At 48.1% G+C, this 26,804-nt stretch overlaps 1 protein-coding gene across 13 annotated transcripts in view; it reads left to right on the top strand.

Moving 5' to 3' along the window:
* The window catches only part of Atxn7l1 (ataxin 7 like 1), a 228,182-nt gene that overhangs the window by 94,807 nt on the left and 106,571 nt on the right, over positions 1-26,804 (top strand). Inside the window, exon 4 of one of the 13 annotated variants that reach the window (XM_006989534.4) lies at positions 7,513-8,682. The exons of the other annotated variants lie outside the window; for them this stretch is intronic. Coding sequence (XP_006989596.1) covers positions 7,513-7,598 — 86 coding nt within the window. The 3' untranslated portion in view covers positions 7,599-8,682. Of the gene's footprint in view, positions 1-7,512; positions 8,683-26,804 lie in introns of those variants that run through there. 13 annotated transcript variants of the gene reach the window in all.

The following is a 26,804-nucleotide window of genomic DNA, read 5'->3' as shown; positions in this document are numbered from 1 at the left end:
GCTTACGTTTAATCTTCTGTATACTGTAATTTACAGCGGCGAGGAGAGCGCTGCATCTACAACTGTTTCAGCCATTCGCCATGATAAATAGCGATTGCTCTTGGCGAAACAGAAATGCCGTCTCCGCTTCCCACTTATGAGTACTGAGTTGGCCCAGGCAGACTTACGCTGCCCAAGTTTAAAGGGGAAATTCCCCGACGGATCACGTGGCCTCGTGGCCCCAACTGCCGCTTTGCCGCCACGTGCACCAAGTTGGGATCCGGATCCAGGTGGCAGTGCTGTGGTACACGTGTGTGTCTGGTGAACACTTCACGACGTGTATGTGCCTGTCCCGAGTGCAAAGCCTGCTAAAGGCTGCCGCTGCACACTGGAAGCCAGGAACTGTTAAAGAGATGGTGGTGTAGCTCACGGGCAGGAAGCCACCTGCAGGGGTCAGGGAAGTATCTCAGGCGTGAAAATAAAAGATGTGTGATTCTGTTGAATTCCCGAAGGTGAGATGATGTCAGTTATGGAAGGGGAAGTGAGTGTGAGGAGAAGAAGGTTGAGATACAGGAGATTCACTCGAGAACCCCGAGCCATGTGTGACCCCCACCAAACTCCGATCAGTTCAGGTACTTCGTGCCCTGCCGTTGAGCAGATGCATCATGCATATTCAGGCAGGACATCCGGGTGGAATGACCCTCTTTGCCCAGGTCTCTTAGGTCTGCCCATCTGATCACCCTACACTCAGGCCTTCAGGAATCCCCGTCTCAGCCCCAATTCCTTTCCTAATCATTTGTCCCCAAAGAAACTGAAGGATATCCTTAGGCTGCATCTTTGATTGTCTCGTGTTTAGGAGCATCCGTGATGAGCTAAGCACCATGCTGGGAACTAGATGAAGACCCGAGAACACATATGAGCAGTGCTGCTGCCTGCTTTGGATGCTGTCACACAGACTCTGCCCTCCATGGCCACACCCCCTGGTGCCACCTCTCAGCAGCGCCTCTGGAAAACAGCCGCCTGTGCGCATCATGCTAAGGCAACTGAGTATCTACCTTTAGGAGGCCCTTACGTTGCCACAGAATCTTGCTGCGTGCACACAAGCACTCTCCCACAGTTTGTGAGTTTGGACTTACAGAAGGTCTTGGTGAAGTTACCAGGGAGTGGTAACTTTGCAGGTTTTGAAGCTCTAGGAGAAAAATCAGAGATTAGCGTCACAGCATTAACAGAGGCAGAATTGGGACTGGAACTCATACCCCCTGACTCCCTGTCACTATTACCATCTCTTTGCGTTTTCTACCAGCAAAATGCACAGCAATAGCAAGAGAAATGTGCTTACTCTAGGAGGCAAGGCACCTTTAGGAAACTTTTCAGATTCTCAGTTTCTAATGCAGGACTTTCTAATGCAACAAAGGAAGACATTCTCTAGCTTATGGATCACCCCCTCCCAGGAAATCTGAGCTCTCCGGAGTAACTATTAGAAATGCACTCCAGTGATGTAAGGCTGAAGAAAGCTCTAGTCTGCCTTAGGGGTTCTGATCTGTCCCTTCATTTTCTAGCCTGAAGATTCCATCAGAACCAAAGTTACGGTCATTTCAGCAGGCACTTCAGGCAGCTGGTTATGTTCTGCATGAGAATGAATTCAATTCATTCACCATGCTGATTAGCTGCAACTGGGTGATGAGCAAAGGATGCAGACCGAAACGCTGCCAAGTGAGTGCTCTGTGCATGTAAACCTACTAATGAGAAGGGGTTTGCAGAAAGCTAGGCATCAGCACCCCTGCCAGCAGAGTGTAGAGCTGCTAGTTAGTATTCTGAAGCCCCAGCACAAACGTAGATACATCTTGATCTTGACAATGCTCCCATTCCCAGGCCTCAGATGAGTTTGTTAAACAGGAAGTTAAGAGGAAACTGTCCAGAGAGAGAATTGTATATGACAGACAGACTTGGCAGTGTGAGACTCCATGAGCTTGCTGTGGCCTCCAGCCTCTGTTTGCCCGTTTGTGGAATGGGTCCTGTGATTCAGCTCCAAGGTTATTATTAGAAATGATAAATCTGAAGTTGCCTTGGCATGTAGCTTGTGCTAAAAATATGCTTCACTGCCACGTGGAGAATAGGCATCTTTAGATGAAATATATAATGAGGTTAGATGGGAAGCATCGGTTGCTGGCTGCAGGAGCATGGCCAGAGACTGGCAATGGGAAGGGAGGGGCCAGGGCCGGGCTGGGGAAGTCGAACAGAGACCATTTATGAGGCTGTTTCTGGCTGCATGGTGGAATGCACAAGCGAAACAAAATGGCATTCTGCAGTCTGGTTTGGATATGGGAAGAGGAGGCTGGGATGAGTGTCTGTCTTCACACTGCAGGCTCTGTGTGGAAGCCTGGCACCCCTGCATTCTAGAGGGTTGGGAGGAGGGGTGGGGGAGATTTAGGTCGGTTGCAGTGTGTGAAGGGCATTAGGTTAGAGAGATGGGCACAGAATTAGGAAAGAATTTGACTCTTTGGCTACAATGCCTAGGCTTGATTTGGCCTCTGATTCTCCTAAGTGACTTCTGCCAATCTGTCAGCCTCTCGGTACCTCAGTTTTCTTATCTACATAATGGGACTGATATAGCACCTGATTCATAGAGGTATTCAGGAAGACAGAGTAAGCAGATAGGACTATACTGTAGATGAGCGAGCGCCTGGCACTGGGGCATATGAACATGGTGAGGTCTTTGTCTGGTCTGGTGGGTTCTCACACATGGTGGAGGTTGATACTGGGGTAGTGTGGCCAATAGAAGCTCATCTCCAGAGGCTTAAGATATGCAAGGTGTTCAACCCAGCTCCTGCAGACTTTAGATTTTTATGGCTATATATAAGTAAGAGAACCATGTTATTTCCAATTGGAGAAGGAACAAGGGCTGTACCTAGAATGATGAGCAGGCTCTGATGACCCACCAGCTGCCTGGAGAGGAGAGGCATGGGAGCTGTTTTTCTCCGATGAACCATACTGAAACCCCAATGCATCTCCTTCTTGCCTTCAGAGATATTAGAAGATTAGGGGTGCCTGTGTCCCCAAAAGCAGATTCCAAGGGCCAGCATCCTGGAATTATTACTTATTACTGCTTATCTCAAACAGGTTTCTCAGAGTCGTTGACTGACACTGCATTTCTCTGAGCCCTGAAATCCTGCAAGCAAGTCCCCCTTTATCTCCTCCAGCAGAGAAAACTCCCTGTCATCTAGAACTCTTGCTTTATTCCCTGGTCCTCTCTCTGCAGTGTAGGGTGGGTCTGCCCTCTGCTGCACATGTGGTTAGGAAGTTGGCATTTCAGGCTCACAGAGCAAGTATCTCGCAGTCCCTTGGTGAAAGGAGACAACCGTCATTTGCTGGAGGGTGTTTGCCAAAATGTGATCATATAACGGGAAGACATGTTGGCTCCTAGCACAAAATCCAGTCTCCTCGGCATGCACCCAGCCTGAACAGCTCCTTTAAAACAGAAGCAATTTGTCATCTTTTGATTCTCTTCCAGCACTGTCCCTGTCACAGGTAGATAAATGAGGTAGCATATGGGTGCAGGAGCATCTATTCCCAGCAGCCTTCTGTGTGAAGAGCACCCGTGGGGTGGTCCCTGGTTTCATGACTGTGGCCATAAGCAAATTTCTTCATTGCTTGTCCTATTTATGTACAGGCAGGAAATGCTTTCTCAGAATCTCCCAGCCTCCAGTGCGCCATTGATAGGTATGTTTCTCGTTTCAGAACCCTGAAGTGAATCATCTGCTTGTGAGCTCAACATCTCGTGTCTGTAGTTCCACAGAATGCTACTAATCAAATCAATGTCTCAGCAAAAGCCAACAAGCATTCCTGAATTAAAAATAGAGAGGGGTTGGACTTTCTGTTTTAAAAAGCCTTGATTATGGAAAGCTAGTGGTTTAAGCGGATGTACTTAAATTCCCTCCAGTTGCAACCTCTAGAGCAGCTTGAAAGACACCCAGAGGTTTTCTGCTCAGCCTCCCATGGCTAGGCAAAAGCACCGGGTTATTCTCAGGGAGATGCCAAGGCCTTCTGAGCTAGTGACTGATCTCTGGGTGACCAGTATGTGACACCCATGTAAGTGAGAGAGGGTTGTGTGGTACAGGCAGGCCTTGTGCTCACACCGATGGACTGTGCGTTGCTGGGCCGTTTGCACAGACGTGATCTCTGTACCTGAATTTGCTGGCCTGTCTCAGGTGCCTCTGTTACTCATCTACTGATTCTGCGTTTGCTCTGTCTGCTTTAGAAGGGGTGTGTGTGTTGTGGGGGGGAGTGCGTAAATGAGCCATAGGAAGCACACCAGTCACCTTGGCTGTCGGATTTTATTTAGACTTGAGGAAAAGAGGGGCAAACTCCCTCTTCCTATACAGTAGGGGAACGACAACTGGTTTATTAAAAGAAGAACATAAGCCACAGGGGTTTCTTCCAGCGGTCATGTATTTCATGGGTGCTAGGATCGTCACGATGCTGCAATCCCGTGATCGTCTTCGTTTTGTTTGGTTTTGAAGTCTAACAAGCTGAACCAGCTGTCCAAGCCACAGTCACCGGCTTGAGAGAGGCTGCTTGTGTTGACAGGGTGATCCTAGGAGACACTCTCGGTGTGCCTCTGTCCATTGAGAGAATCGCCCATGACTCCCAGGCCTCCCCCAACCTTGGCAGGCTCCGTCTAGTAGAGGCCTGAGGAAGGCCTTCCTTACCGTCTCGTCATTGCCCTGGAGCTCAGCGGCTGGCAGAGAAGGCACTCTGTCACTGTCTTTGGAGCGCATGAATGGTGAGGGAGTAATTTAATGTCTGATCCTTCCAGCTGTGCCGCTCACCCCCAGACATCCATCAGAGGCGAGCTAGTGGAAGTCAGTCCCCGGTCCCCACCCTGATTGCCTTTCCCGAGACACTGGTGCCTCTGGCTTGAGGACCACGATGTAGGACGCTGCAGCAAGGCGTTTCACTACTCATGTGCCGTCTGCCCCTTCCCAGGTCACCCCAGTCAATGCCTGTTGACATCTGAATTTGCCTCTCAGAACAGAGGTAGATTTTGTAAAAAGAAATTCTGGGAATTTCATCAAATGGAAAATCACCTTGGTTTTTTAGTGCTGTTGGTTTTTTTTTGTTTTCTTTTCTTTTCTTTTAATCAGAAAATACATCTACTGGATTGGAGATGTGGCTCAGTTTACAGAGTGCTTGTCTAGCATGCACAAGGCTCTGGGTTCAATCTGAGCACTGCATTAACTGTGTGTGGTGGCACATGCCTATCATCTTAGTACTTAGGATGTGGAGGCAGGAGGATCAGAAGTTCAAGGTCATCTTCCACTATATTTTGTGTTTGAGGCTGGCTTAGGATACAGGAAACACACACACACACACACACACACACACACACACACACACACACACACACTCACAGGGTGGGGGATGACAAGCACAGACTGCATTCTCCCCCTGGTATGCTATAAGAGATGGAGCCCCAGGCTGCCTCTTCCCTCATGGCAGTCTGTGCTGGAGCACAGTGGTACACCTTGCAAGCCCAGTTACATCTCCATCCAATCTGGGAACCCTCACCCTGTGTCAGATGCATTTAACTGCAAAGTCAAAACAAGATGTGACCTTTCTTGAACACTGCGCATGAGCAGAAAGGACACAGGAGATGCGTGGGTAACGGTGAGAGGGAAGGTGTTGCTTGCGTAGCTCTTCATCTGGCTGTGGGCCTGACTGATGTCATTTGGCCCCAGGACTCTGAAGCAAGAGGGAGTTTCGTGGCTCAAAGAAGGCTACCCTCTACCGACAGTCATTCTCTTAAGGCCAGATGTCACTCAGGATGGCAAGCAAGGAGGTGGGTTCCCAGCCCAGGCCTCAGGGAGCTCTTCCCTTATCTTTTTTTCTAGGTAGACTGTGGGGATATATGGACACATTGGAGAGGCCAGGAACAGGTCAATCAGGAGTACTACAAAGATCAGGCTCCCTGAGCATAGAGGAGATGATGTCATTGGGGACCTTCTTCTGCAGTAGACAGTGTGTATGAGTAACCTATTGCTGTATAACAAACATTCTCAACATTTAGCAGTGTGGAATGATGAAAATATATGGTCTTGAACACTTCTTTAGGTCAGAGAGTTAGGTGGTTCTGGCTCCAGGTCTTTCATGAGGTCACAGTCAAGCTATCAGCTGAAGACAGAACCAAAGTTGAGGACCTGTTCCCTTGATGGTTCACTTCCCTGGCTATGAGCTGGAAGCCTCTGTTTCTTGCTCTCAGAACCTCAAGCCTCTCCACATAACTCAGTGATTGACCTTCCCTAGAGCAGAGAGGAAGCCTCAGGGTTGGCACACTGCCACTTTGCTTTTGTGTGTTCGTTAGAAATGATTCTGTAACTACAGCATGCACACACACCGTGGGGGCAATGAGACTCTGTCACAAGGGAAAGGGCATCTCCCGAGCAAGGGGCCTCTTCATCCATTTCTTGCCAGGCTCAGAATCTCAGAACAGTAGGGCTGTGTGGCATAAAGGCGAATGGACTGTGGTCCTTGGGACATGTGGCTTCAACCTAAGGAGAAGAAGGGAGCTAGAAACGGTAGGACCCCTGCAGGCTCCTTTCTCCTTCTATCATATGTAGGGGGTGATTTACTCAGAGGGAGCTGAAGCTGCTTGTGAGTGCCTGGTTTGTTCCTGAGAGGAGGAAGAGAGGGAAGGCTGATGAGGGAGCCAGCTCTGCTGGAAGGAGCCACAGGCAGCATCAGACCCACCCTCCAGTGCTCAGGTGGGCAGGAACTCTAACACAGAAGGTGTCCTGGAATAAGAGGGCACCCTGTCTTGGGGAGGAGGATATCAGGAAGACACCAACACGGTCCCATTTAGGAGGTTTACTCAGCCGCAGAGTGACCTGCAGTGAACCCCTTGCAACCAAGGTCCCCGGGTCCTGCTGAGAGCTTTTCCCATGTTGGGAGGGATCCACCCTGGGTAGCCGTGCTCTGAGGACACGGAGCCATTGGTGGCCATACTTTTCTGTGTCTCTCTTATCTCCCCATCATCCCTAGGGAATAAGCTAATCAAACTCACTGATGGTTTTACACTGGGAAGGAGATAGCTAATAACTTGGGTGACAAGTATTAGAATACAATGTGATGTGGATAAATTGGGTCCATGTATTAAGAGCTATAAAATGAGATTTCATCACAGCATGAATAATGGGGCCTGTGGAAAGGATTAATCAAATACCCCATTAAAAGGTATAGGAATTCCAGTCAGACCGCCCTGTTTAATTACACTCCTGCCCCCTCTCCACCCCACTCCTTTCCCCCTGAAATGACTTTCTGCTAGGAAAAAAATATGGAAACGAGCTTAGAGGAAATATCGGGGAAACTAGGACATGCGTTTTGCTAGAACCTGATCATGAAGACAGATGTAAGCGACCAGTGTTTAATATGGTGGGGGAAGGCAATTGGCATGAGCAATCATTGACAAATGTAATTTCCAGAGGCGCCCTGTTGATACCATTCAGCAAATGCCAACAAAGCATTTACTTTCCAAAGGGAGAAAGCAAGACAGCCAGAGAAATGCAAGCGTCCCCTGGAGTGGAGCAGAGAGCCGCCAAGCCCTAGAGCAGCGTCAGGTGTGAGCATGCGCAGTGCAGAAGACACGCACAGCTTCCGAAAGACCGTGCCGGACTGGCTTTGTCTGCGGAAGGCTTCCTGGAAGAGGAGACTCCAGCAGAGAGCCCTGAATTGTGGACAAGCTTCCCTGTACTCCGAATTCGTGAGCACACTCTGGTGACAGGGTCTGGAGAGGAAGTGGGCTTGAGCAGAGCAGGGGGCACCTGTGGGGCGCTTCTCCATTTCCACCACCACCACCACCCAGGTCCAAGCTGCCACCACGTCTCACCTGGACAACTGCCAACGCCTCCCAGCTGTTTTCCCTGCTTCCTCTCCTGCTCCTACAGCCCATTCTGCACACCAAAGTCAGAATCCAGATCAAAGTGATCATGCCATTCTCTTGATTATAGCTTTCCGTTGCTCTTAAAACCAGAAACCATCTATCATGGCTTCAAGGCCTGTGTGGTCTGAACCACAGCCTGTGCCAGGCTCCCTTCCATATGCCAGCGCACCCGGCCTGCAGTTCTCAGCACATTGGGTCTTCCTGCCATGGGGCCTTTGCACATGCTTCTCCCTCCCTAACGATGGTTTCCTTTCATCCTCTCTTCCCCAAACTCTGACTCATCCTTCAGAATACATCTTAATGATTACTTCCTCTTGGAAACATCCCTAATTTTCACATTCAGACTAGTTTTCCCTCATGTGTTGAAAACAAATATTTATTGTGTGAACATATGTTTTAATGTCTGTTTCCCCAGCTACAACACAGGTCCTGTGGGGTAGAAACTCAGTGTTTGTGCCCTCAGAGCCTCTATGTGTTGACTGGGTCATGGCACTTAGTTGGTAACAAGACAAACAGAGACATTATACAGACCAGTTTCTCGAAGAGTACTGTTACGAATTTTTAACAGAATGAAAACCTGAATTTCTGTCCAGACCCTGACACCTACTGGCTTTGTTGTTTTAGTGATAGAATCTGTGTCCTTGTCTATAAACCCGTGATGCTAACAGCCACCTCATATGGTCACTGTGATAATTTCATGAAATAATGTATACAAAAGCATTGTTGACTGTAAAACCACATATAAATATATGTTGTCACTCTCTAAATGTCTGTACATTGAGTCCTTCTCAAATATCTATTGAATGGATGGTGGATGGATGGATGGTGGTTAAATGGATGAGTCAATCAGTAGGATAGATGGCTGGGTGGCTGGGTAGATAGGTAGGTAGATGGCTGGGTGGGTGGGTGGATGGATGGATGGACAGGTAGATGGAAGGACAGATGAAGAGTTAAGGAGCTAGTGCAGATGAGCGGGAGGAAGCCAGATAGCCAGAGACCTGAAGGAATAGCTGGGGGAACTAGCGGGCCCTACCCCATACCCCATGTTGAGGGGATAGGCAGGGAAGGTGATGCGGAAACCACTGAGCCCCGGCAGAAGGAAGTCACTGGTCACCTCAGGGCCACTCCTCTTCAGCCCCTTCCAGACTGTGCTGCCAATGACATGCCTTCATTATAGTTTAATCACTTTACCGATTTTTGTCTTTGGGGGAAATCAAATTGATTTGCACATACAGCAAAATTGTTGCAATCCCTCCAGCTGCTGCCAGCGGGTGCTGACAGGTGAAGAAGCGGACGTCTGAGGAGGAGAAAATGCACTAAACATTCATTTTAATAAGGCCTAGAATCCTTCCTTATTTAATAAATTGCCATGGATAATTGGTTTCAGTTTCAAAAGTGGTTTGGTCTTTAACTCCCTGTGTTCTGGTAGGATTACGGCCTGTGGGTGCAGACATGGATTTGCTGTAGGAGACCCTGTCACACACGTCTATGGGTTTGTTTTTTCTTTTCCCCTTGGCCACATCCTGCTCCCTACCGCTGCCACTCTCCTGGAGTAAGTCTCCTGTATATGATGGCCGGAGTTCCAGCCCTTTTGTTTGGCCGCTCTGCCTTTGTGGAGGCCCCAGGCACCTGGTCCTCCCAGTGTTTGTGAAGGTTGTGAGAACAAGTGGCTGGACCTGGGCCCACGTCTGACATCTCATGGATGACTCTGATTAAGAAGCACATGACAAATATATGAAATCTCTTGGCTATTTGAATATTCCTCTTCACCCCAGGACTCCAAATATGGTTGGTTGTATTAGGTACCGGTGTGTGTGTGGTGGTGGTGGTGGTGATGGTGGTGGTAGTGGTGGTGGTGGTGGTGGTGGTGGTGGTGGTGGTGGTGGTGGTGGTGGTTAAGAACAGACTAGAGGGAAAATTGCGGCAAGTATTATATTTCCACATAGTAACTGTTAGTATAGGATGTGGATTGATGGGTATCTTCACCTTTTTTTCTATAGTTATAACAAATACCTGGATCTGGGTACTTTGTATAGCTCATAGTTTTGGAGGCTGAACACTCAAGACCAAACAATTGTTTGGTTTCTTGTTAAGGATTTCTGGGGATATCACCATTTGATTGAGAGATGGGGAAGGAAACAGGAACATGCAAAGGGACCAAGCATGTGGGGTGTTCTTGCTTCATCACCCGCTCTCTCTTCCTGAGAGTAACATGGCATAATTGCCTTTCACTGGGATCCAAACTGAACAGAAAAAAAAAGCTGTTTTCAATAAGGCTTTTAAATGGGTTGGAGTACCCCTTGGTCTTCAGCAAGGATTGCTTAAGAGCGTGTGGCTGATTTAAGGAAAGAATCATATGTGTCTCCATCTTGTCTACATCTCCCAGATCAAGGACTCTCCTTGACAGACAGCCTGTGTTCAAACGATCGGTCTTAGAGTAGTTGCCTTTGAACTGAAGTGTATGAAGCCCTGGCCCATCCGTCAGTAGCACATTCCTAGTGTAGGCCCAAGACCAGCAGACAGGGACTACTGCTGAGGTTTCGAGGTCCAGCAGGAGAACTGGGATGTAACCCCTGACTGGTCCTCATCTGAAGGAACAGATGCAGCCCTCTGGAATCCTTCCATTATTCAAAAACAGGAAGCCAGACCTCCAGTTTCAGGCAGAAGAAAGGAACCACTCAGATCTTCCAGAACCAGGCTTGGAGCTGGGTTCCCGACTCAGCTCACCTTGGCTAACTCTGGCTCTACTTGAGCTTAAACCTTTTTGTGGATGGAAAATCAGTATCTCATGCTTTTCCAGAGAGGTTGCGTGAGGATTAAACGCTTTACTGCATGCAGCACACTTAGCCCAGCTCGCCGGGCGTGAGAAGTGAGCTGATAGAGGCCATAATAGGTTTATTCCCCTGATAAGCCCTGGATTCCCTGCAGACATCACTGCTGGGCTCAGAGACGGGATTGGAGAGGGGCTTGGAGAGGGGCTGTGAAGAGGGCAGGGAGAGGATAGGCCTCAGAGAACTCTGGAATTCCTGGTGAGCTGGAGGCTGCTCTTAGAGGGGGAGAGAAGTGCTTGGACCTGAACATCTCCCAGCCCAGGTAGAGGAGGAGGTGCCAGGAAGTGGTTACCGCATCTTTCAGAATGGTGCACTAAGGTGAGGGAGCTTTTGAGTGATAGTCGTCCTTTCAGTGAACAGGAATTGAGATTAATTTGGCTTTGAGAATTTTAAATGCACACATTGTAATCATTGGCTGCACCCTAGAGCATTGTAAAATCGGGGCTGGAAATCTTTTACCATCTACACTCTTAGAGCAGAAACTCAGTCTTGCAAGCAGATTTTTAAAACTCCTGAGCCCAAGAAAGAAATCGTCTGCCTGTCAAATTTGCATCTAATGCCTTCCCCCTCCCTGCGCCTCCTGCCCCCACCTTTCTCCACTGTGGGCTGGCAGGAAGCCTTACAAGCCTGGTTTCTTTTACATTTTCCTTGGGAGAACCAAGGAAAGAAATGAGAACAGAGCACTGGCCTGTGACCACTTCTGATATTCCTAAATTCCGATATTCCTCCCGGGTTGTTTTAGGCTCTACCTTGCCCACACTGCTAATCTTGTAATACAATTTTGAGTATAATTTCAGTAGCCTATTGAATTTGTAAAGCACCTTAACAGTTGCATCTTTTTTGATCAAATTCCTGGTTTGGATCTCCTTGTCCCCTCTGCAAATCAGAATCCACCCCATGCATGCTTAATTTTAAACGGTAAAAGCTCCTAATGCCTAGTGGGACATAAGTCACTTATTGTGTTCACTGTGTGGATGCCGTGGCTTAGTAGTATATAACCCTGGGCTTATTAAGGGTGTCTAGAGGTCGCCATAAGTAGATGGGCTCTTTATTAAGTCAATGTTTGATAAGACCTTTCAAAAGTGCTGATGATTGTGTTTGTGGGGCTGCCTGCTGAGATTAGAGAAAGGGAAAAAATCTTAAGGCTTGCTTTGCTTCCTCCAAACCCTAAGAAAATTTATATTCCATACGTTTGGTGAGTCTGGTTAGTGGTTTAGATTCTGTAGGTTTCTGCTGCATCAGCCTCTCTTTATTATGGAATCATGTTTGATGCAGCCTAATGTATACAATCCTGGACCCTGGAGCGTCATGTGAGCCAACACTCATTACAGATGTGCTCCCACTGGAGCAGACTTTACCGAGGACTTCACAGAGGCTTCCCCTGGCCACTTCTGATTGCAGAAAGTATCTCACTCACTCACACACAGACACACAGACACATACACCCCACCAGTGCCACAGAAGATCCTCTGACCTTGCTTCTCTCCCTTCCTTGTTATCACTATTTTGAAGTATCTCTTGGCCCACACAGTCATGAGAAGAAAACAGTGACCATGGGTTGTATCATCCTGAAGAACATGGCTGAGAAACAGGACGGTTTTCAGGTGATACTAGCATTAAAATTGAGTGTGCAAGGCCATATTGGAAACTGCAGGTTAGATAGCACCGTCTTTAATAGATCGATGTTATGAGGAAAGAAAGAGATGATGAGGGACAGGCATGTAAAGAGCTTTGTGTGGTGGTCCAGGCTGATTATTCCAGCTCTCGAGAGGCTGCAGGAGGGAAACTGGTGAGAATTTCAGGTCAGTGTGAGCTACAGTGGGAGACTGTCTCAAAACCAAATGTACCAACTCAAGGTGTGTAAAAAAGAGGAGAGTGGCCCGGTGTCTAAGGCTCTGCTCCTGGGTGGCCATGCCTGAGGCAACATGAACTTTAAGACTAAGAGGCTCCTTCAGAGGGAGGGTCTGGCCGCTGGGTCTGGACACACTCTGGCCTAGGGCATCGGCCCAGTTCTGTGCCTTCAGTTGGATAGCTCATGGAGGTGTCTGCCCAATGTGTCCCTTTGTTCTGGGTGATTTCTCAGTACCTGCACTTCATTTCCCCAAGGTTTGCTTTTATGGAGTCTGTCTGCAGAATCTCATGGCCTCTCTTTCAAGAATTTTGGCTTTGGGAGCGGCAACACAGAATAAAATGCTTCTCTCTTCTCTCACTGAGAGAGTTGTAAACTCATCTGGAAGCTCCCTCAGCAGGCTTTCTCAGTGTTGAGGTCAGGCCTGAGGAGAAAGAAGCCTGTGCATGGGACTCCTCTGAGCTGTGGCTGTCATTCTGTCTGTCTTCCTGGCTCATTATGTGGTTATTTCTTCAGCCTGCACTGCCCCTCCCTAAGTCAGAACAAGACCCTGGACTCCCTCCTGCCCACCGCCATACCCTTTGGACTTGCACATTCATCTTCAGCACGAGATTTGCTGGGGGACTCATTCTTGCCAACAGAACTTATTTCCTCTGCTTCTCTTGTCCCCCAAAACACCAGGCTGCAAGCAGTGGCTGTCGTGAGGCTGTGGTTTTCATGTCTCCTCTGGAACTGCCCTCCCTCCAGCTTGTGCACAGTCCCTTGAAGGCCTTCCTCCCCGTTAGATGAAGACCCACTGAGGGCATTTCAGTAGGGAGTCAGGTCATAATGAACGAGGCCCTTGGAAACCTGAGGTTGCCCACAGGGAAGGCCTCAGAGGGGAAGGGCAGAAGTTTCACCCTTTCTTTTACTTATCACAGATCTGAACTTACTAATATTTTTCAGTTGAAATCTAGAATCCCACAAAAATGCAACATGTGGCGCTTCCGCTGAGCTGCCTGGAGGTTGTTCTCTCTTCAGCGCGTGTGCCTGACCCACACCTGTTTAGGAATAAATGCAGATCGAGGCTTGCGAATAGAGGCTTGGTCTGGTTTTGCCATCATTCAATTCTAGTAAGTAATCAGTAAACGTGTGTTGGATAGACAAATGAAACCCTTAAACAAGGGACCAGACTGGCAAGCACCGTGTTGTCCTGAGGGCATTTGGTCATCTCATCCCCACCACTGATTGCTGACCCTTCCACTCTGTGCCTCCCTTTCTTGACAAGAAAGCCGATCAATATGCAGCACGCAAAAGGAAACAGCCCGGCACACAGTCTCCCTCCTGCACAGCTCTCTGGGCCTGCAAGTGTCTCTCCACACTCTGGCTCAACTGAACTGCGCACAGTCCCATGAACTAGAGGAGGCATTCGAGGCTGATCATGGGCAAAATGGCATTTGAGGAGCAGAAATTTAAAACCTGGGGCTTGGAGCCCCGTGTCCTCCCAGACCCTGCCGGAGATGCAGATAAAGAGAATGAAGATTCAGTGCCCACTCTCACAAGACTCTGTCCATTTCAGGCAGGGTCTATCTACAGTTCCAGGAAAAACGTTCTGTTGTGGCTCTCAGAAGTGTTCTCTTTGCAGAAACAGCATTCAGAATGGGTGATGCACTGTCTGCTGTCTGCTGAAATAGAGAGGAGATGGGGACACCAGCAGCAGAAACTCCAAGCTCAAAACTATTGCAGTAGTGCAGCCTTGTGACCCCAACACTGAGGCGGGAAAGGCCAGAGGATCAGGAGTTTGAGGCCAGCCTGGGATACATGGGATTGTATCTCAAAAAGCCAAAAGAAGAGAGAGAGGGGGAGAGAGAGAGAGAGAGAGGGAGGGGGAAAGGAGGTAGTCCAAGTTCATCCCACTTCATTTAAATTTTTAAATTTTAATTTTTTTAGATTTATTTTATGTGTATGTTTTGCCTGCATGTATGTATGTGTACTACGTATGTACCCAGTATCTGCAAAAGTCAAAAGAAAGCATCAGATCCCCTAAAACTGGAGTTATAGGTGGTTGTGAGCCACACCTACGGGTACTTGGGTCCTTTGCAAGAGCAGCAAGCTCTCAACTGCTCAGCCATCTCTCCAGCCCCACAAAGGCCTTTTTTCTTTCCTTCTTTCCTTCTTTCTTTCTTTCCTTCTTTCTTTCTTTCTTTCTTTCTTTCTTTCTTTCTTTCTTTCTTTCTTTCTTTCTTTCTTTCTTTCTTTCTTCCTTCCTTCCTTCCTTCCTTCCTTCCTTCCTTCCTTCCTTCCTTCCTTCCTTCTTTCCTTTCTTTCTTTCTTCCTTTCTTTCCTTTGCTTTACCATGTCAGTCTCATCTTTCAGCAGACCTCACTGGAAATGTCCTCACCAGGGCTGAGGAGATGACTCAGTGAGTCAAGAGCACTTGCCTGGGAAGGATGAGGACCAGAGTTTGGACCAACACCATGTAAATGCTGGGTGGACAGGACTCCCACCAAGTTTCTTCCTCCACTGTTCCCATCTGTTCTCTGAGCTGATGTTGTAATTAACACAACAGAGCTGGCTTGAGCCAGGACTGACTGAGGCAGAGGAAGGCTGCATGGCCTGCTCAAGGTCCCATGACAAACTCCTGTTGGCACTGGAACTTGGGTCAGAGCCCTGTCCAGCCCTGCTCTTTCCTGCTTCCTGTACCGTGATGGCTCCACAATAGCTTCTCTTGCAGCTTCTCTGCAGATGCAGCGGTTGCAGCTCAGCCACCTGAGCCTGCAGCACAAGCTCTCACCAGCTCTACTGCTATTTTGCAGCAGTTCAGTGTGTGATGACCACTTTGCTGTATATAATCACTTAATTGGTTTGTGCCTACAAGAAAGAGCTGCTTCATTTAGAAGCTTAACAGTGAAAGTGCCCGAGTCGTTTGCCACAGTCTTGATGGCATCAAGATGATTGTAGAACTTTCTACTCCTTGTTCCTAATCCACTTAGCACAGGGCACCAGGGGTCGGTCATGCAGGGCACAGGTGCTGTGCTGAGGACTGCAGGGAGCTGTGGCTGCATTAGCTATGAGACACAGGCAGATGGGGAAGGCAAGACCATGGGAAACACCACCTGTAAGGTTGGTGTGTGTACAAGGTCCGGCTGCTGGCTGCCCCAGAGACGAGCAGGACATGTTACACTCCAAAGAACCAGTAGAACTGACCCTCTAGGAACCCAGCTGAAGTCAGTAGTGAGGTTCGCATCCGCTCTTCAAATGACAGAGCTTCTTAGTCACAGCTGCACATTGGAGGAGACTGGGAAGCCAGAGTGCCACCGTGTCCTAATGTGGGACCGGCTGGAAACCCAGTGGCATGCTGCATTTCCCAGAATTCCCTGCTCTGCAGGTAGCTAACCTAGATAAGCCACAGAAGAGCTTCTCAGGAGAACTGGAGATGGAGAGGAGCTGTGGTCACTTTGCCGCCTGTGTCTTGTCTGTTAGCTGTCTGCTATGACTGGAACTGCTCTATCTCCTTCTGGAATGTTCTTCAGCTACCCTCTAGGCAGGCTTACATGTTTAGCTCTGTGGAAAAGTGCCATTACTGCCACAGGATTTCCCTATCAAGGTCAAAGGCCACAAGGAGTGATAAGAACTTCAGCCCATCATGGGTCCTAGCTAAGGTCTGTGGGCTCCACATTGATCTTAGTCTCCCCCACCTCATAACGCTTTCCGCTTCCCAGTTTCCTGCCCCCATAGATTTCACACTGAAGCACTGGACACAAAAACATGAGCTGTCCAAGCCTTTCTGGAGGGCGGGCATGTTGTATTTTCTAAACTACAGTACTATGTGGGTCTCTCTGTGAGAAATCATGTGGTGTACTTTCCGTCTGTGTGTGCTACGATTGCATAAAAGATCTGCCCTTCCTCACCTGCCTCCTCATCACCATCCCATACTCCAGTGACTGACTGGCAAGGTTAACAACCACAGGAAGCTGAGGATGACAAACAGGAAGAGGAAGCGACACTGTCAAATGACAGCTTTGTTTTGAAGAGCAGTGGACAAACCATTATAGAGTTCAAGGAGTGATTGACAAGTGCCATTTTAAAAACCATAAAAGAAAAATCATAAATAGAAAATTCCATTATTCATCATGTTTAAGTGCTCACAAAATATATTGTTTGAAATGCTGGCAGGTTAATGGCAGAAGAGGCCTTGGGGCTGGAAGGAGGGACTTCCTTGGAAGTCACAGCAGAGCTCCTGAAACGCCTGTGGTCTGTACACACCGTCCCGAGTGCACTTGGGGGAAGGACATGAGGCCCCTGTGTTGAGCAGCTGGTGGATCCCTGTGGAGCCTAGTGCTGTAGGTGCATGAAGGCTATGTTTACAGTGCAGAGAGAAACTCTGTGCCCTGGGCCATTCTTAAAGGACAATGTCGCTGGAATTCAGCTAAAGTGACTCTCAGCAGTGGGGTTGGCCCTGGTGGAGGAGGTGGCAAGTGTGCTGGCCCTGTCCCAGACAAGCCACATCAGGAGCCCAGAAGTGATCCACATTGACTAGCCCAAGCAATGCTTCATCTTGTCCTTCACACCTGGGGTGGGGTTTTTGCAGCTTTTCTTGGTGTCCCTGTCCTGAATGGGACAACTGTGAACCTCCCGTCCTCTGTTCTCACACACAAGTAACAACTCCAAGGACTAAACTCCTAAGCCTGCGTAGTAAAGGCAAAGTAAGTGTAAAAGCATTGGTTAAGAAAACTGAACCGTGGCTGGAGAGTTGGTTCGGTGGGTAAGAGCACTTACTGCTCTTGCAGAGGACCTGGGTTCAGATCCCAGCACCCACATCAGGTGACTCACACCACGTGTGACTCCAGTTCCAATGAATCCAACACCCACCTTCTGCTCACCTCCACAGGCACCCACACACGTGGTGTATATTCATAGACAAACATGTGAATGAAAAGAAATAAATCTTTATAGAAGAAAGAAAAAAAAACAAATCACAGGTGCCATCAAGCTGGTTTTTTTTTTTGTTTTGTTTTGTTTTGTTTTTTAATGTTCTCTATTCCTAAGCTAGGTGGTGGTGGTCCTTTAGTCCCAGCATTCAGAAGGCAGAGGCAGGCAAGTATCTGAGTTCAAGGCCAGCCTGGTCTACAGAGTGAGTTTCAGTCAGGGCTACAGTCTTGAAAACACACACACACACACAGAGAGAGAGAGAGAGAGAGAGAGAGAGAGAGAGAGAGAGAGAGAGAATTCTTCCTTCCTGCCAGACATCATGGTGCTCACCTGTGGTCCAGCGCTGGGAAGGCTGAGATAGGACGGCTGTTGTGAGTCAGTCTGCCCGGGCTGTGTAGTAGATATCAAAACAAACGTACAGTGAAAGTTCCTCATTCTTCTTTACCTTGTTTCTTTCTGCACATTTGTTTGTTTGTTTGTTTTCTATGTGTATGTATGTGTGAAGGTCAGAAGACAGCTTTGGGGAGTGTTTTCCTCTGCTGCCACATGGACTTCCCAGACTCAAACTCGGGTCACCTTTATCACCCACTGAGCATCTCACCTCTCAGTGGTCTTTCGCCTTTCTTCCCTTCCAGTACTGTAATAATAATGCCACAAGCTCTATTTTCTTAACTAAATTTATCTTATTGCCTCATACATAAAACCACAAAATTGCACATGTTAATAAGAGAGCATGTGATGTTTTGATTCAAGTACTCATTGATTACTGGGTGAAATGGATGAACTCCGAACCCAAGATAAGGAAAATCGGGGCAGGCAAGAATCCAGCATTTGGTTTTGACATGTTACATGAGCAGTGTTGGTTAGTGGCCCGGAGCTGACAGCGGGTTCAAGACATGGACTTCAGGCAGAGGTGCGGTTTACAGAGGCAGATCTGAGAGTACTTAGTATTCAGTGCAGCATAGAGGCTGAGAGCCGAGGGGTGAGAGCAGCTTCCTTACACTGTCCGCATTGTGCCCTCTGTGGAGTGGGCAGACACTCGCTCCAAATACCGTACACATCTGTCACCGCAGCCTGACGGTGGCACAGCCGTGTGGTGTGAAGTAGAGGAAACAGTGCCTAGGATCCAGAGCCAGCTCCAACACTGGTCAGGTGGAGTTAACCAGAGCCAGCTCCAACACTGGCCAGGTGGAGTTAACCAGAGCCAGCTCCAACACTGGCCAGGTGGAGTTAACCAGAGCCAGCTCCAACACTGGCTAGGTGGAATTAACCAGAGCCAGCTCCAACACTGGCCAGGTGGAGTTAACCAGAGCCAGCTCCAACACTGGCCAGGTGGAGTTAACCAGAGCCAGCTCCAACACTGGCTAGGTGGAGTTAACCAGAGCCAGCTCCAACACTGGCTAGGTGGAGTTAACCAGAGCCAGCTCCAACACTGGCTAGGTGGAGTTAACCAGAGCCAGCTCCAACACTGGCTAGGTGGAGTTAACCAGAGCCAGCTCCAACACTGGCTAGGTGGAGTTAACCAGAGCCAGTTCCAACACTGGCTAGGTGGAGTTAACCTGAGACCCATCTGGCTTGGTTGCGTCTTCTAGAAGAGTTCAATAAGATGGTCTTTCAGAGCCCTGCCATTTCCTCTTCTGGCATGAGGAATGGTATGAAAAATCCAGTAGGATCCTGATCCATCATTCACATGAAGAAATGAGAGGCCAAACACTGGTCAACTGTGGGGCATTTCTCTTCAGGGAACAAGGGCATTCATTTAAAATGGTCAGAAAAGTTGCAGCAGTAACCCAAACACTACCGCCCCGTGTAAAGTACATACACACATGTGCAGGTGCATGTAATATGTCATTTCTTTATTTTCTCTGAACTGTTTGAGTGTTTCAGGTATTATATCTATTTAGTCTTTAAATATTTGACTATGAATGCCCTAAAATTAAAGATATTCTTTTAAATAACAGTAAAATTAGCAAAAGCAGGAAACATCATTTTTTTTTTGCCAATTATACATTATAGCAAAGTTAAAAACAAAAACATATTTTAAATCCAGGATTATGTTATGTTTAGCTGTCGTGTGTTTTGGGTCTACTTTACCACTGTGGCCTTAACACTTTGGAAGGTTCCAAGCCAGGCATGCTATAAAGAGGCCCTTGGTTCCCCCCTAGAAATGTCTCAGGTTTGGGTTATCCATTTGGGAGGCATGAGGGACTTTTGAGAATAGTGAGGTCTGGGACTGGAAAGGTGGAGTGAACATAACAGAAAAACAGGAAGTTCGAGGAAGAAAAGAAAGAGGCGGGGGAGCCTGTTAGGTAGGGACTGGGCAGCAGAGGCACCCGAATGAGAAAGGCAGACGCCTGGGCTGGGCACAGTGTATTTGAGTACATCCTAAGTGAACACTGGACAAGAGAAAGGCCCCTCCCCTGAGTAGACTTATTCCTCCAGTCATGTCGAGTGTGGCTTCTGCACAGAGCCTAGGAGAGCCAGGCTGTTCCCATGTGTCTTTGCATATCATCCCTCGGTGATCTGAGAGATGTACATGGTTCTCATTTTAGAATTGGGGAAACAGAGGCCCAGGAGCACAGCCTTCTGTGTGGAGCCACCACTGAAGCCAGGGTCTGCAGCTCTGCTGTGCTGTTTGAGACCTATTAACAGGCTTCCTCCTCAACCAGCCTTCACTCTGCTCCAAACAAGACCTGAATAAAGATGCAGCTCTATTTCCATTCCTGTCAGTGATTGATACTTGATTAATGTTCGAGATTGCTGTCTTAGAGAACATCATTTTCGCAGATGCGAAGACCAATTTTGCTGTTACTGAGGCTTCTGCCCCATTTCCTCCAAGTCAGCAAGCAGATTTGGAGGGAGCTGCAACCACCAGGGTATTCTTCATGGGTCCTGAAAGGAAGCAGAGCCTGCTTGGCACTGTAAGCATTAATGACTGGTGGATCACAAGTCCCCAGCACCCAACATGGCCACTACCTGCACATTCTGTGAATGGCCATTGGCTTCTGAGGTGAAAAAAGAAGTTCTGAGTGATCATAGCTGCCCTTGCCATGTTGCCCCGAGGGCCATGAACCCTCAAGAGCTGATTTTTTGACAGACAGGTGGTGATCAGAACAGCCCGACCTGCCCCCTTCACCCGCCAGGAACTAGCACTGAGATTTGTTCTGTCGTGCCTGCTGAGCAAGACAGCAGCCTCCTGCAGCCCCGGACAGCTGCAGCACCAGGAACGTGGGTCTCAAGCCCAGCTTCAGCTGCTGTGCTGAGCAGCAGCCGCCGCCGCCGCAGCAGCAGCAGCAGCAGCAGCAGCAGCAGCAGCAGGGCTGAGTGCCTGGCCCTGTGTCTGACCCAAACCTTGGGCTTTCCTCTCTTCGGTTCTTATTCTGACCTGCTCTTCATTCATGTGTCTCTCTGACTTAGTCAGTGTTCCGTTGCTGTGAAGAGACACCATGACCAAGGCAACTCTGATAAAGGAAAACATTTAATTGAGGCCGGTTTACAGTTTTAGAAGGCTAGTCCATTATTGTCATGGTGGAAAGCATGAAGGCATGCAGGCGGATGTGGTGCTGGAGAGGTAGCTGAGAGTTCTACATCTGGATCTGAAGGCAGCAGGAAGAAAGAAAACCCACACTGGGCATGGCTGGAGCATCTGAGACCTCAAAGCCCACCCCCAGTGACACATTTCCTCCAACAAAGCTGCACCTCCTAATGCCACACTTTGGTGACCAAGCATTCGAATCTATGAATCCATGGGGGCCATTTTTTTTTTTTTTTGATTTTTTGAGACAGGGTTTCTCTGTGTAGCTTTGTGCCTTTCCTGGAACTCACTTGGTAGTCCAGGCTGGCCTTGAACTTACAGAGATCCACCTGGCTCTGCCTCCCGAGTGCTGGGATTAAAGGCGTGAGCCACCACCACCCGGCATTCTTTTTTTTTTTTAATTAAGAGATTTTCTATTCATTTTTATTTTCTATTCATTCTTATTCAAACCACCACACTCCCACTCTTCCTTCCCTTTCTTCCACTGTCTTGGGAAAATCATGGAGTTTTCACTTTATACCAAGATCCAACTTACATGCGGTTATGAGAGGCTGAGTCCATCATCTCTTACCCTGACCAGGAGAGTGAGTGACCCTTCAAATGCTAATGTGAGAAGCAATGAGTTTTTCCCCTTGGCTGCCCCTGATGAAGCATCTCTTCCTAGTTGGGTCTGGAAGATAAAAACAAAAAGTTGGGTTAGGCGTAAGTAAGGAACCCGTCATTGGACACCAAAGATGCCCATTAGGAGAGGCTGCAGGGTCAGTGACGTGTGTGTAGGAGGGACCAGGTTGTATGAATGAGTGTGTATGTAGGAAGTGAAGATTTGTTATTCAAAAGTGAAACAGTTTCCCCTGAAGGAGGATCATTGAAAAAAGTACTAATGGGTCTAAGAGCTCAGAGCAGTGATTGTGATGTGAATGCAAGTATTTGGGAACAGCACCTCCCCACCCCATGCCCCCAGGTGTAAGCTCTCTTGGTAAGTGGTGGGCATTTTTGTACCTTTAATGGACTCTTGAGCCAGGTCTCCTGGGTCCTCATCCCACCTCCAAATGTCTTGTTGCACAGCCCTGAGAAAGTGACTTCCCCCTTCTGTGGCCTCATCTTCTCTATTTAACAGAACAGACTAACAATATCTAGACGACAAGGCTACTTTGAAAATTAAATGGCTCTGCCTAGGAAAGTGTCTGCTGTACATTGAAGACTAGATAAGAGATGTCACCTACCAAAGGATCAGGTTAGTGCAAAACTCAACTTCCGGGGATCCTGTAGAGAACTTATTTAAAAAACAGTGGGTTTTCTACCCCAACCCTGGGAACTCTCGTGCATTTATCCACCAATGGTATATTTTCTAATTCTCAGTTTTATGATCATTGATCCAATCTGTTGTCTACATTTGATGTTGGTCTGTGCCCAAAGTCACATAGCTCGTTAGTGGCAGAGCTGAGATTCTCATGCCTTGTCATTCTCCATCTTCCCATTCCATCAGTCTCTTTGAGAAGACCCAGGTTGTCGTCCTGGCCCAGACCGCAAGGAAAAATTACTCAGAAAGATTTGTTTTGTGTTAATATAAATATGGGTCTAGGAGGATGGCTCAGTCAGGAAAGTACTTGAGGACCTGAGTTGCATTTCTTGGAACCACGTAAAAAAGATGGCTATGGCACATGCCCAAACTGGTGAATTTTAGGCTAGTGAGAGACCATGTCTCAAAAGAGATGGGTGATCTCATTCCTGAGTATGACACCCAAGGTTGTCCTCTGGCCTATACACATACATTAAAAGGTTAAATAAATTAAACTAAATTAAACATGAATTCACAATCCATGACCCAAACCAGTTGAGTTTGAGCATCTGGCAGTGAACTTGACCTCCTGGCCTTGAGAATGCTTCTGAGACTTCATGGTACATTTAGATCTCCCGAGGATCTTGGTGGTATATTCTTGTCTTCTGGATCTGGCTAGGGCCTGGTACTCTGTATTTCCAACAGACTCCCTTTGGTAGTGATGCTGGCCCAGGGACTATACTTCGGGGTGCTAGACCTTAAGATGTGGCTTCAGGGTCCTCAAGATCTACCAACTTGCCCCCCTCTGTTGGCATCTACTTTGCTGGGACGCTAGATTTGCCCTCGGTGGCTCTTCAGCAGTGGATTCCCCTGGACTCTTTAGCAGAAGTCAGCTTCCTTACCCACATTGTAAGCACCTCAACTGCAGAGGTCGTCGTTGCAGAGTCTTCCCCTTTGTCCTTCCTGACTCTACCTAGCATGATGATCTCAAGATCTCTGACAAACGTTACAAACTCTGTGAACAGCTCTACGCTGCTCTGTCCATTCAGAAAGTAGTTTCAGTGTGTCTTAGTGAACACCGTGGTACACTAGCCCACAGCCATTCAGGGAGAAACGTGTCTTTGTGGAGACAGTGGTACACTAGGTCCACAGCTGTTCAGGGAGAAGCTTGCTGTCAGGGAGGGAGTTATAGAAACTCATTAGATTATATACTGGTCATGAATGCATGATACTGGTCAAGGGCTGGAGCCAAATTGCCCGAGTTCAAATCCCAGTTCTGCTGCTAAATATTGGCAAATTATTGGACTTCAGTTTTCCCAACGCCAAACAAAAACAGACCAAAGCCAACAACATGAGAATGATACCTAATTCACAGTGGTGTTTCGAGGACTAAACCAGTCAACCCATACCAAGGACCAGCACACATGGTGCACATACGTGCTGGCATGGCTGGGTGATCGGAGAGAGGACTGAGAACTCCAGCTTCCTTGAAGCATTCTTTGCATTTAGATGCCCCAAATGGAGATGCGCGTTCTCAGGAGTGCACACAGCGGTGGCGAAGGTGCAGAGGCAGATGTGCAAGGACAAGGCAGGAGTGGCTTGGCTGACACTACTGTCACTCCGAAGGGAACACTAGGATGTGTCCCAGGGACTAAGAAGCAGCTGATGTCAGCTGCAGAAGCTTCCAGAAGGCCAAGCTGAAGAGGTGAGATGGGCCTTCCTGTGGAGGCAGCAGAGTGCCAGTACCAGAGTTTAAGATGCATCTTGTCCTAGGAAGTTCCCACCGGGTGATTGCCGTGTATCGATCACAGCCACTCACCCTCTTCTAAGTAATTGTGGGTTGTTTCTTCAGCAGCGATTCATGTCCACTCTGTGGTTTTTGTGTCGGCCTCTCTCATCATCTGAGTGACCACTCAAAGCAATTAAGTGATTAAGTGACCTTGAACCAGGTCTCCAAAAGGGTCACGTAGTATAAAATCCACCTAATCGCTACAGCCCATAGCCTGTAGGCCACCTTTAGGCCACTCTTTGGCAGTATAGTCCCCTCTGGCCACGGAACTCTAAATTGACCACATGGAACCCACTCCTACTTCGTTATTATTCCCCTTTCCTTTTAAATCCTTTTGTTTGAAGACAGGGGATTGAACCCAGGATCTATGCAAGCACTCTACCACTGAGCTGTCTCTCCAGCCCTTGGCTTTATTGAAACAGGGTTATACTATGTGACTTCAGACTTAAGATCTTCCTGCCCCCGGCTTCTGAGTTCTGGGGTCACAGGAACTTGATCCCTAGAATAATATAGCCAGACAATAGGCTAACTCTTAACTGTTCACTCTTATTCTCTCATACACAGAGTTTAGCAGGCAAAACACAGAGCTGCATGCCACCATATGACCTGAAGGACAGTTAAGTCCCTTGCACAGCCGAGGCTGAGGAATTCATCTGTAACGTGAGGCATGAGGCATCTGTGCACCTTCCTGCCTGAATTAGCTCTGAGGAATGAATGAGTTAGTCCAAGTGAGCAGTTAGCACCACGTGTATAATGCACAATCAGTGATTATTATCAGCACAGAGGACATTTGCAAAACCTTGGTCTGCAAGATCACAAGGAGAAAGGAGATGGCTCACCCAACTGGGAGAGGAGTGTGGGAGTTTATAAAAGCATTGCATTAGGAAATTTATGGCAATAATCTAAAGAAAGCCGCTTCTCCGGCAAAATGTAAGTTCTCATACTCGCCCCCAAAGAAGCAAAATATCTGAATAGAGCAATAACTATAAAATACATTAGAAAGCTTATTAAAGATACTCCTTCTAAAAGGCCTTCATCGTCTTGTAACTGGGCAGGAGTAGCCTTCAAAACCTAGGTCTGTCCTTTGTTATTCAAACTATTTGAGACCAGAGAATAAGATGAAAACCTCCCTCGATTCATTTTATGAAGCCAGCATGACCTGAATAGTGAGGTGTAAAAGGAATGTCTCTTCCATCTCAAAGGCTTTGAGGCAAAGGATGACCCTAACAAAGAAGACCGAGGAAGGAAGCAGACCAGACGTGTGCACCCGCAGCTTCTTCAAAGTGGAGCCCCTCTGCCTGGCTGCACTGGGGTCTCCTGGGAGCCAGGCCACTCCTGTAGCTCCTGGTTGAATTTGTATGGAGGAGAGCCAGGCTCTCAGTGCCTTTTCAAGCTTTCTATAACCACTGCTCTAAGGTACCTTCCCAGAAGCCTGAAACCACATCATCTCAGATCTCCAGCTGTTTGAGGAGTCTTTTTTGCAAAAGCTTTGGCATGGTCAGAGCTAAGAAGCCATGTCTTGGCTGCTCGTGTACCAGCTCCCGTCAGAGCCTGAGGAGGAACCAGGGAGCTCAAGCTCTGGCCCCAGAGACCCGGCCACGATGGAACTGGTCCTGTTCTCAAGCCCTGTGCCGGGAGCCTGGGCCCCTGCAGGGGAAGACTGGGAGAGCCCAGGGAGTTTTCATGTGGGGATACAGTGAGGTTTTACCAGATCGGTCATTACTGCTGCAAGGTGATCCAGCACACGTGGTAAGCGTCACATAAGTAGTGAATGAGCAGGGTACGCACAGCTAATACACATGTTCAGCCTCCTCATCTTTACACAGTCCCCAGTTGCCACATTCAGAGCATTGTGTGGGTGCTGGGAATTGAACCCGGAAAGGCAGCCAGTGTTCCTAACCACTGAACCATCTACTCAGCCCCTCTATCCTTTGTTTTTCAGTAAATAATAATTATGAAATGACTTGAACAGTTCTTACCATATCAAGGATAATTAAATGAATGGACCAGTGGTCGAGATTTGATTCATTTTGTATGGTGCAACGCAAGCCCTATGCTGGCCATTTCCACCACCTTCCATCGTAGTAGAGCAACCAGAAACCTCGCTGGGCTATCCGAGCCTCTGCCTCTTTAAACAGCGAAAGAAAGGGAAAAATGCCAAAAGGCGGTGGTCAAATCGGCCCCTGCCCATTGCTGACTTCACAGTGCAGCCACTGACGGAGTGGGAATCAGTGGATCAGGATAGCAAAACCTGAGTTAGAGAATCTGGGTGTTAAGTGTATATGCCTCTGTGTGCTGTGCTTTTTGTGTATGCTTGAAGGTTCTCCTCAAAAACAACAAGAAGTTATGGGAAAGGAAGTTGGGTCTCTTCTACTCCTAGTGCAGTGTCCTATGGCCTCCCCACAATAAAGTCTGCCATGTCATCTTCTAAAAAGAATAATTCAAGCCGGTGTGCTGGCATGTGCCTGTCACCCCAGCGCTCAGGAGACCAAGGCAGAAAGATTACAAGTTTGAGACTAGCCTGAGTTACATAGTGAGACTGTTTCAAGACAGCAACAAAACAGAAACAAACAAAAACTGGGGGAGAGACAAGCATGTTGGTAGAGAAGACCATCTGTTAGACTGTAGTTAAAAGGTGCTGGACCCTGGACCCATGGGTACGTCCTCAAAGAGGGCCTGGGGCCTCTACAAGAAG

The sequence above is a fragment of the Peromyscus maniculatus genome, chromosome 14, assembly GCF_049852395.1.
Source record: "Peromyscus maniculatus bairdii isolate BWxNUB_F1_BW_parent chromosome 14, HU_Pman_BW_mat_3.1, whole genome shotgun sequence".
Lineage (NCBI taxonomy): Eukaryota > Metazoa > Chordata > Mammalia > Rodentia > Cricetidae > Peromyscus > Peromyscus maniculatus.
The sequence above is the reverse complement of the archived record's forward strand: the minus strand, read 5'-3'. Positions and strand labels throughout refer to the sequence as shown.